Here is a 10,738-nt window from a genome sequence, read left to right on the forward strand (position 1 = left end):
ATCTCTAGAGAATAGATTTTCATCCAGGTTCGAGTCCAACTCATTACCATTATTCTTAATCAATATTGATATATACAGAAAGTATCTATCTGGTATTGATGAAAACCCCATACAGAGGAAAAATGCCCGCCAGCCAGCCCTCAAATTATTTATCTACTTCTCGCATCTGTGAATTCTTATAGCCTATAAGGCTAATAAACTATCTTTTAAAAAGCTGCCTCTGGTTGGCTTGTCCGATGAGAAGGAGAACATCAACACAGAAACTGTGCGATCTTCATCTTCAGAGCCCACTTCCTACCTACTCTAGTAGTTGATGGTTCCCTCGATTCATATTCAATAATTCGTACAAATGACATACAACATGTATAAAAGGGCTAGCCTCTCACAAGGGTACAATGCTGGTTGGCTTGTGAAGAAGACTGTGTCCCACACGGCTTGTTGGCTTGTCCGTCAACTCTGTCCGACATCGAAAAGGCAACAACAAATATCGCCTTGAGTTATCTATAAAAAGGCAAGCATCTCAGAAGGTAAATCAATTAAAGCTCAAAAGTAGAGGCCCACGTGGGTGCTTCACTCAGTGTGTAAATGCAAAATAATTGCAATCTTAATTAAATAATATTTACCTATAAAAAAAAAATTAAATAATATTTTAATTTATTTTATTAGATTTTTTACTTAGTTGAGTTTAAAATCTTAATTAGTTTAAATATTTAATCGAGCCTGGAGTTTATAATGCTTGTCATGGGCTCAAAAAAGTTTAATTTTTAAAAAAGCGGTTAGTGGGTGCGGTTAATGGTTAAATAAACGCTAATCGTCTAGGCGGTTATACATTTTAGTTAACAGCCTAGGCGGTTACGGTTAGCGGTTTTAGTTAATGGTTAAATAAACGCTAATCGTCTAGGCGGTTATACATTTTAGTTAACAGCCTAGGCGGTTACGGTTAGCGGTTTTAGTCAATAACCACTAATCGTAACCGTCTTTTCATTCCTAATTGGGATAGAGATTCAATGGGTGCAATAGTGTTTTTTTCTTTTCTTAAATTGTTCATTTAAAATGAACAGTCTCAATAATGTCAACAATGCATAAATGTCTTAAAAAATAAAATAAAATAAGTGTGTTTGAGTGTTTCTGGTAAAGTGGTTCGGTCATCCTATATTGGTCGCTAGGGGGTGGCTGAACTACTCTCTTTTGACCAGAGGTGATTCGACCACTCTATAACAACTGTTTTGGAGTGGTTAGTATTAAAGTATTGATTAAATGATTAAATTTACTTCTTCCTATCAGCTTAAACTTTTGGGATATGTGGTGATTTAACATGATATCAGCGTCAAAGGTCCTGAGTTCGAACCTTAACTCCGTCATTTATTTCTCATTTCAATTAAATATTCCACATGTTGAGTCTCACCCATTAAAAGGAAGTCTGAACCCACACGTAAGGGGGAGTGTACGTTAAAATATCGATTAAGTGATTAAATTTACTTCTTCCTATCAACTTAAGCTTTTAGGATAGGGAAGTGATACATGCACTACAAGTGCACAACAAATGCACAACATCAAGACATATTGGAGTGGGGCTCATACATGTGGATTTCCCTCAATGTGCCTTGGTATTGTGCACTACATGTGGGTTTCCCTCAATGTGACTTGGTATTGTGCACTTGTTGTAATTCTAACATTTTCTTTTAGAATAAGTGGTGATTTAACAGTTATAAGCATTAAATTCACCTTTTTTTTGTAAATTTTTTTTTTGGGGGGGGGGGGGGGGGGTGTATTTTATCATTTTTGCCAAGATTTAGACCGTCCAAAAATGTATAACACCCCATGCAAATAGGATCTGAATCCCAATCAATGTGGTTAGGTTCCTGGCAGCAAATTTTTTTTATCTCTATTTTCATTCATCATCCTCTTGTGTCATGAACAAATGTTTAGTAAGGAGAACTTGACATGTAAACAAATCCTCCCCTTCTCCCATTGCAGCCTTGCTCCGGTGACTAACCAATGCCCAGGACTATCTTGTGGGCCTTTACATATCTGTGACATGTCTACAAATTTTAGAAGCTTTTGTGTTTGAACCGGCACCGGAGGTCCTGTAGGAAACACACCGGAATCCACCACCACAGCTGCTTCTTTCTTTTTCACTGGGTTTCCCGAAATTGATGTACTTATAGCAGAGAAAATGCCCGACTTCTGGGAGAACCCGGGGGAACCGCCTTGTGCCCAAGTTGATTGAACAATGAAAGAATCCGACACCTTAGAGAACAAGAGCTTGAGATGGAGGACACTCTTGGAGTCATGTTCCTTCACATGAAGCTGAGCTCCTGTCACAATCAAGCTTACGTCACCACACCTCCATCGAGGGTCATATTTAACCGGCGCTGTGCATATGTGGGAAAACGTCTTTCTGTGGATTGCTTCCAAGTATCGATCATCGGCAATATCTTCTGATCCACGCCATAACGACGTTTCATCTACCCTGTTATCCAGCATCGCTGGAGTATTTGATAGATGTTGCAGATGTATAGCTAACCTGATATAAATATATATAGTCATTTCTTTTCTTTTTCTTTTTCTTTTTGTATAAGTATATATGGTCATTTCTAATCAATACTTAAGCCATCTGTATCGAAGAAAAACTTCACTTATCACGCCTTTATACGGTTTTTTATCACTTTTGAAATTACATTTATAAAGTTTAAAAAAATATTAATTTAGTGTATTTATTTTTCAATTTCACAAATCCGTTAAAATTTTTCGTTAAATTCTAACAGAGGGGTGTTAAAAATCCTAAAATACCCATCCTTTTTTAGAAAAAAAATATATATATATATATATATATATATTGCAAGGATTTAGAAGTTGGTTAGCATTTAACGGAATTTGCAAAAATATTCATGCTTGAATCTTTGAAAATATTTTACATATTTTCTATAAAAGAAGAAAAAAAAAATAAGGGTATTATGAAAATCTTAATAAGATTTAACGAAAAATCCTAATAGATGTATGAAATTGAAAAACATTCAAAGATTAATACACTAAATTGACATTTTTAAAAGTTTAAGGGTGCGATTAAAAAAAAAAATGAAAGATCAAGGCCGATAAGTGAAGTTTTCTAAAAAAGTAAAAATAATAATAATTCATGCTTACATTTACATTTACCTGTTGCATTTCATGCCCTCGAGGTACAAACGCATACCGGTAACCGGCCTCTTCCCTACTGTAACCTGCTGAGTCACAGCATGCCAATATTTAGATTTTGGGAGAAGAAAAAAGAAAGAGAAAATATAAATGCAGGTGATGGAAGAAAGGTGTACGTACCGGAGTAGGGTTTAGAAAAAGCTTAGGACCCATCAAGTTGAAGTGGAGGGTGGATGAGAATGGAGTACTAGGCCGATTTGTAGCCGGACCGAGTGGGAGATCGTTGTGAATCGGGGCCCAAAACTTGTGCGATTGGAAGTCAAGAAAGTAGTGCAAATCAGCTATACCAGGTTTATCTGCACGTACCCAAATATCAACCAAAATAAATTACGTACACGAAATAGAAGGAAAAAAAACTTAATGATCGATCGACTTGATATGTTTATTGAAATGATTTCGTTATAATTTTCCAATGAGTGGCATGGCAGGCTCGTGTCATGAAGAGAATCGATAGCTAGAGGTGCTGTTTGGGAGGGACCGTTTTTTGGTTCTGAAGCTGGTTTTCTTTCTGGATAGCTAGAGGTGCTGTTTAATGATCCTTAGCTTGGATATAAAGAGGGGTCCCAACTGTAAATTTAGGTAAATTTCCACTAAATCTGCATGGGAAAGCATTGTCACAAGGCTTCCATCAAGAACTAACTTGTTTGGACTAAAAGGGCTATTAATTATTCCTAGACATGCTATATATGATCAAAAAGTTAGAAATCCAAGCAAATTCATGTGTTAATGTTTGCAACACATGCATATGCATGTACTCATCCTGAAGAACTTAAATCACTGATTCTTCTCTTGTGATTTCTCAAACTTTATTTGGAGCTCCCTCTGGGCTAACTGTAGCCAAACCTAGTGTTAATTACCACTGTTGAAGAGAAGAAAGGAAGTCTAATTATGTTTTGGGTTACGATGAGAGTTAAGCCTTTGAAATGGAGAGTGAAAGCTTACATCGAAGATAGAGGTTGATGGCGTGCGATAAAAGACCTTCGCCAGGAACACCTCTAAGTAGAGAAGTGATGGGGATGACCCTGTAGTTAATTGCGTCCGGATTTAATGGAACCGTTAGAAGCCACTCGCAGTGGCTATTCACACATGGATCACCTCCCCTTTTGAAACATATAACACTGATTCCCTGCAAATTCATCCATCTACTTCAACGTTAATCTCAGTTAAGATAATGTTATAGATTCTTAACGAAAACCAATGAGACTCGTGGAACTATACCGAACCTACATCTTTTTCGTTGACACATGAGAAGCTATTGTAGGCAACAGTTTGTGGATTGAAGACATTGAAAGCCTGCGGTGGCTGCAATTAATTCATGAAAATTATGATATTAATTACAAAAGAATAAAAAAAAGAAAACAACTAAATGATATATATATATATATATATATATATATATATATATATATATATATATATATATATATATATATATATATATTATATATTAGAACAGAACCTTCTCTTTGGTTTTGGGGTCGTGTGGGGAGAAATTGCATGTCCCTGTAAAAAGCTGATCTCCGAGCTCATCCAAGTGTTTTTTGAGCTCTGATGGCCCCAACTCACAAGATTTGTCTTGCTTAACTAGCAGCATATCTTGCCCACCAATGCTCAACCCCACAATTATGTGCGTCCCATATTTCTCTATGAATCTGCCATACATATATAATTAATTAGCATAAAAAAAATGTTTAAAAATATTAACCTGCCATCTTAACACTGGATAACCACATGCATTTTCTATAGCCCAATGAGAATTTAGCAGGGCAACTAATATTAAATTAACAACCAACTCAGAAGATCGATCATCAATTGAAGGCTTGATCGATATTCTATTTCATTCAAATACTAACCTATTAGAAATTAAACTAAGTTTCAATTTAGATTGATTTTGACTAAACTAAAATTGATAAGAATATCTACTATTAATTGTTCATTAAAAAGAGCGGTGCGTAGGATTTTTCCAAAAGGAATCTGATTCAGCACTCGTATCCAATTAATCCACTTAATTCCCAGCTATTCACAAAACAGCGTTTGTATATTTTGTCTTTTTTAAAAAGAAAAAACAAAATGGCCGGCTCCATTCCAATGATCAGACCCCTCAAAATTGAAATCATTTGGTAAAATACAATTGAAAACTGGATATATGAGCTAATTAAAATTGAAGTTCATTAAACTAAATCTTCTTAATTTTAATATTGATTACTTTGACAATTTCGCAAGTTAGCTAGGATATATTCAATGACCGGCCATGGGCTCATATATATTAATTTCATGTTGAATAGCTAGCTAGCCTTAAAAAGCCAGTAAGTTCTAATTCAACTGACACGTTATCCATCAAAATATATATATATACAACTGAAAAGGGTACTGGACGTGCAGTTAGCCTTGTTTTTATGAGTAATTTTAAACGTCATATTCATGTCTCGTTTATGTCCTTCTAATAATAATGAAACTTTTAAAATCACCATTAAATTTGTGATCGATCATTATTAAATTTTGATCAAATATTAATGATTTTAAAAATCACATCATCACTAGAGAGAAACACAAGAAAAACGTGAATAGAACGTCTAGAATTACATCATTTTTATTGATGTCGGTTATAAAAAACGACACCAAATTTAGAATTTTACATCCTTCAATGATCACGAAGGATGCTAAAAGAAGGGCCTTGGAGTTGTCCGGCCGGATAAAACTCTTTCTTCTTGTTTTTTTCTTTTTTGGGCGACCGAGCAACCCGCGTTTCATTCAAGGTGTTCTATACTTCTATCTCTATCTCAGAATTTTATATATATATATATATATATATATATATATAAACATATATATCCCGCCAAAACAGGTAATTCCTAATGCTGCTGACAGTATATATTGTGTTTTTTTTTTTTAGAAATTTGACTTTCTTTGTTTATTTTGTAAAACTAATTAACAAGGACTAATTCTAATCAAGCATTATTGGTCAAACAAGACAAGTGGGGCCGGGTCCATTTTCTGATATATATTCATTGAATATTAATTATATACCGAACGGTTTGCATGTTAGGTAACAGATGTCATTTCATGATATTGACAAAGGGATTGCTTTGCTAACGAAGAAGAGTGATTGGTGCACAACTGTTGTACGTGTACTATTCTAGAAACATGAGATGGGTCGAACATGAGACCCATATGGTAAAAATCACCACATGAGACAAATTTTATGTCTCTAAGACCTTGCACAACTGTTGTTTCATTTTCCTTTGCTAATTCATTTTCCTCCTCGGGTGTTAAAAAGTCCAAGAAAACTGAATAATTAGGCCTGCCTGGCCTTCCAGAGAACTCATCAACTCAATAATTAATATATAATAGATATGGATTAATTAATTAATTGCTTGATTAATTTTTTAACCATCTTTCACCATAATCATTGTAAATCTACAAATCCAATTAAATTCCTTTTCTTGTCTCATTATTGTTGTTGTTGTTGGAAGAGATAGATTGTAGCAAAAGTCAATGAATTTTGAAAGCAGCCAAAGAATTGAAATTACGTACGTACCTGGCAAGGGCAAAGGGATCCCACGAGGTCGGAACGGCATGACGAACTTCGTCGGAGAGAACAAGCGGGAACCGATCAATATGAAGGTTGAAGAGAATGATAAAGTAACCGTCAAGACCCAAGTATTTAGTATTGGCTGCCTCGGTTGCCCACGAACCGCTTTCGAAACCAAACACCCTATTGAAAAACCCCGACGGGATTTTCCCCGGCACCGACGACCTTCGGTTGAAAAACTCCGACATCTAATTATATACATATAATTCCATTCATCAGTCATAAATCCCCCCAACAAGAATAACATGTACGTACGTACGTACCTGATTGAAGTTGAGGATGTCGGATTGATATCTGGTTCGATCGCCTTTGTCGCATTTGATATCGACAGAGACATCCTTGAAGGCTCCGAAACCGGGCACATGTAATTCTCGTTTGTGTGCTTCATCAAGCAAAACCAATCTTCCTTTGCCTTTGCAGTACTTGAGCTGGAAATCTGACGTTAAATCGAATCCTCTCCCAAGGCAGCTTAGAGCCTTCTCCACTATTCCTTCACCCATCTCTCTCTCTCTCTCTCTCTCTCTGCGTGTCAGCTTGTGTGTATGTATAAATCAGACGGCAATGGTGGTGATATTGGTCAGAGATTAATATTGGAAAGTTGTGATTGGAGAATGTCAAGACTTGGCATCTTTTGAATGGTATTAAGTCTTGGGAAGTTTCGTTGGGAACTTTGACTCTACTCTCTCTCCTAGTAATTTTCCTCTTTTTTTTTTCTTTTCTTTTTTTTCTTTTTTACTTTTTTTTTTAATTTTTTTTTTTAAAAAAAAAAATAAAATAAAATAAAATAAAATAAAAAAAATCTGGCCCCCGGATAGATCCGCCCCTGATTTAGACTGTCTGAAAACTTGGGACAATCTGACTTGGAGAAAAGGGCAAATGGAGGCCGGGCTGCTTTATCCGCGGCATGGAACAGTGAAGCTTTAGAATGGGCGATCCGTGAATACCATGCAATTCAAAAACTAGTACTCCGAAGTCCGATCCAATGCTTTCAACCACTGCTTTGCTAAATTAACACGCATGAATCCTATTTTGGACTCGCAAATAATTAATGAATTTTGTAAATCTTTATAAATAATAATAACAACAACTTTCAAATTTATTATTACTTCTTGTTAGTAAGTCTGTTTATTTTATTTTTTCTTTCTTTTTCATGCCCATATATGGGAAACCAAGGAGAGGCCGAGAGGGTTTGTCAACCTTTTGATTTCTTGTCCAATCTATAGATTTAATCTTTGGAAGGGCAACGTCGCTCCATATTCAATTAACTATATGTCAATATGATCTTGCTATAGGGAAATGTTTAGAAAGGTTTACCGGTAGGTGAAGCCACCCGAATGAATCTGGATCTTCTTAAATTATTTGTCTGAATTTAAGATAATTCAGACAATTGATTGTAAGAGATCACTTACAGAACTCACTTGATCGAATAAGTAGTTGAGTGGATCCTATAAGTTGTTGTCTTTCATAATCATCTGCCTGAATTCTCTCAAATTCTAACAAATAATTTGAGAGGATTATAATCTCACCCGAATGCCTAAATTAGCGAGAGTATCTTGAAATGATAAAGGTCATACCATGACTCTTCGTACCTCTAAAAGTCAACTTGGCTTGGAGGGTGTTAGACTATTAAATCATCAAATCCTTAATGACAATTGATTTTTCATACTTCCAGAACCGACTAGACTTTCTGCTAGATGAACCCTTTCAAGACCTGTTGGTAAGGCCTCGTTTGACGACCCACTTCCGCTCTCATTTTCTTATTTTCACTTTTAAAAAAAAAAAAAAAAACATGAACTTTAAAATATTTCAACTTTTTTCACTCTTTATTTTACATCAACAATTTTTTGTTACTATATAAATAAAATAAAAAAACTACAAAATTCACTTTTTCATATAAATTATTTCTATTTTATATCACATCAATCACTTCTTACTACCACTAAAAAAAAAATCACCTCAAATATGGGTGGATGGGGTTGCCAAACGGGGCGGCTCTAGGTCTCCTATTTGTCTTCCAAACAAGGATGAATTATGTAGGCTCGCCATCCAAGAGAGAAAAATTATCGAGTTGATTTTTTTTTCCTTTTAATAATAGTAAAAAGTAATTAATGTGATATAAAGTAAAAAGAATTTATATGAAAAAAAAAAAAAAAAAAAAAAAAAAAAAAAAATTATATTGTAGTGAATTTTTTTTATTTGAATAGTAATAAAAAAATTATTAATGTGATATAAAAAGTTAAAAAAATATATATATATTTGTGAATTAATTATTTTTTTAAAAAAATAAATAAAAATAAAAATAAAAAAATGGAAAAGTTTGTTTGATTACCAAATACACACTAGTCATGTATCCCTTTCAAGACCCGAGCTTTTCTTAAAGATTGAACTGTACTTGTGTCAGATGTGTGGTGGGAAAGTGAACGCGAGTCCAGGGACGCTGCTACTTGCTAGTGCTTTCTATTCACACATGCTTTTTGATTTTAGAATTAATTTTCTTTTTTTTTTTTTACTACAAAAAATTTAAATTTCATTGTTTTTATTGAATAAAAAAACCAAAGAGTTACATGGGAGGATCCTTCTCATTCCCGAGTCAAAAAAAAAGAAATGAACGATCTTATAAACGAAAAATGAGTGAACTCCCGGACAACAAATTCAAAACAATACTGAAATAAATCTCACTTTAATTTTATATTATATCAATAATTTTTTATTATTATTTAAACTTAAAATTTCACAACAAAAATTTTTACCAAACGAGCACAAGATATCAAAATATAATACATTTATAACTTTTTTAAAATCAACCACTGAATATTTAAGACTCGCATATAAGAAAACAGATCTAATGATTAATTTAAAAAAAATAAAAATTGTTCAAATTATACAAAAATTGTGTAACAGTCATTTATCACGTGTATCTCCTATGACTAGTAGATTTTCATCACTTATTACTAACTTTTAAACCGTTGAGCAACTTTTTAACAAGCGGGGATTTAGGATTGAGAAGTGATTCCGTCCTAAGAGCACTCCCAATGGCTTATGTATTTGCAACTTTAAGTTAGAATAGATAACAAAAGTGTTAAAAAAAGACTCCATCGGCTTATGTATTTCAACTCTATAATAGATTTTTCTTAATTCCATAAATTGTGCAACTCTACAAGTAGAGTTATGCTATTCGCTTATCTATTTTTTTTTTCCTTCTTTATCTCCACCTTTTCCTCTCTTTTGTTTTTCTTTTCCCTCCATGACTCCATGTTCTTCATTTTTTTTCTTCCTTTATAGTAGAAATCTAAAGAAAGTGTGTAAAGTAGTGGAGTTATCAAGCGGGACCCACATGAAAAAAAAAATACTTTAATGAAAAAAATTAATGAAAAATAATAATAAAAAAATATAGAGTTAATAATAGATAATCGGATGTATGGTGCATTTTAAAACTCATTAGCTAAACTAGATAAAATGAATTTTGATTAGCTATTCTAGATTAAAATATACGTAAGTCATTGGGAGTGCTCTAAATCCATTATTTTTTATTAAAAAAATGATTAGAGATGTGATATAAAAAGTCACTTTTTTAAAAATAATTTATTATTTTAATAAAAAATGACAGATAGAGGATGAAAAATGTTGTCCACAAATTTTTTTGGAAAATGATAGACGGAGACAGTTGTCCGTCTATGTCCATCATTTAATAATAAAATAATATATTATTTTATTATTAAATAATGGACAGGTTCCCGAGATAGAAAGATTTTGGATTTGAACAGAGGGTATAAAAGGAGTTCACACATATGAAACGTGGCCAACAGGCTACTAACCGGGAGTTTGGGAGTTGGGCTCTGACTTAGTTTTACGTCACACCACGTTTACACTCTTCTTTCTTTTTTTTCTTTTTTATTTTTATGAGGGTGAAATGAGTAATTTTTGAAAGAAGATTAGAATTTTATTTATGTC

At 33.7% G+C, this 10,738-nt stretch overlaps 1 protein-coding gene across 2 annotated transcripts; it reads right to left on the reverse strand.

Moving 5' to 3' along the window:
- Positions 1 to 1,863: 1,863 nt before the first annotated feature.
- Positions 1,864 to 7,405, reverse strand: LOC133877518 (MACPF domain-containing protein At1g14780). 2 transcript variants are annotated; one of them, XM_062315857.1, is made up of 8 exons: positions 7,051 to 7,405; positions 6,734 to 6,975; positions 4,655 to 4,847; positions 4,423 to 4,497; positions 4,138 to 4,321; positions 3,316 to 3,491; positions 3,157 to 3,224; positions 1,864 to 2,527 (listed from the first exon to the last, which is right to left on the reverse strand). In XM_062315857.1, the coding sequence occupies exons 1-8, from the start codon at positions 7,285 to 7,287 to the stop codon at positions 1,912 to 1,914; spliced, it is 1,791 nt and encodes a 596-aa protein (XP_062171841.1). In that variant the 5' UTR covers positions 7,288 to 7,405; the 3' UTR covers positions 1,864 to 1,911. The 2 variants fall into 2 exon arrangements, with proteins under 2 accessions (XP_062171841.1, XP_062171846.1); XM_062315862.1 differs by having other exon boundaries at positions 3,157 to 3,221; positions 7,051 to 7,404.
- Positions 7,406 to 10,738: the final 3,333 nt, after the last annotated feature.

This window comes from Alnus glutinosa, chromosome 1 (assembly GCF_958979055.1).
Source record: "Alnus glutinosa chromosome 1, dhAlnGlut1.1, whole genome shotgun sequence".
In the NCBI taxonomy this organism is placed as follows: Eukaryota; Viridiplantae; Streptophyta; class Magnoliopsida; order Fagales; family Betulaceae; genus Alnus; species Alnus glutinosa.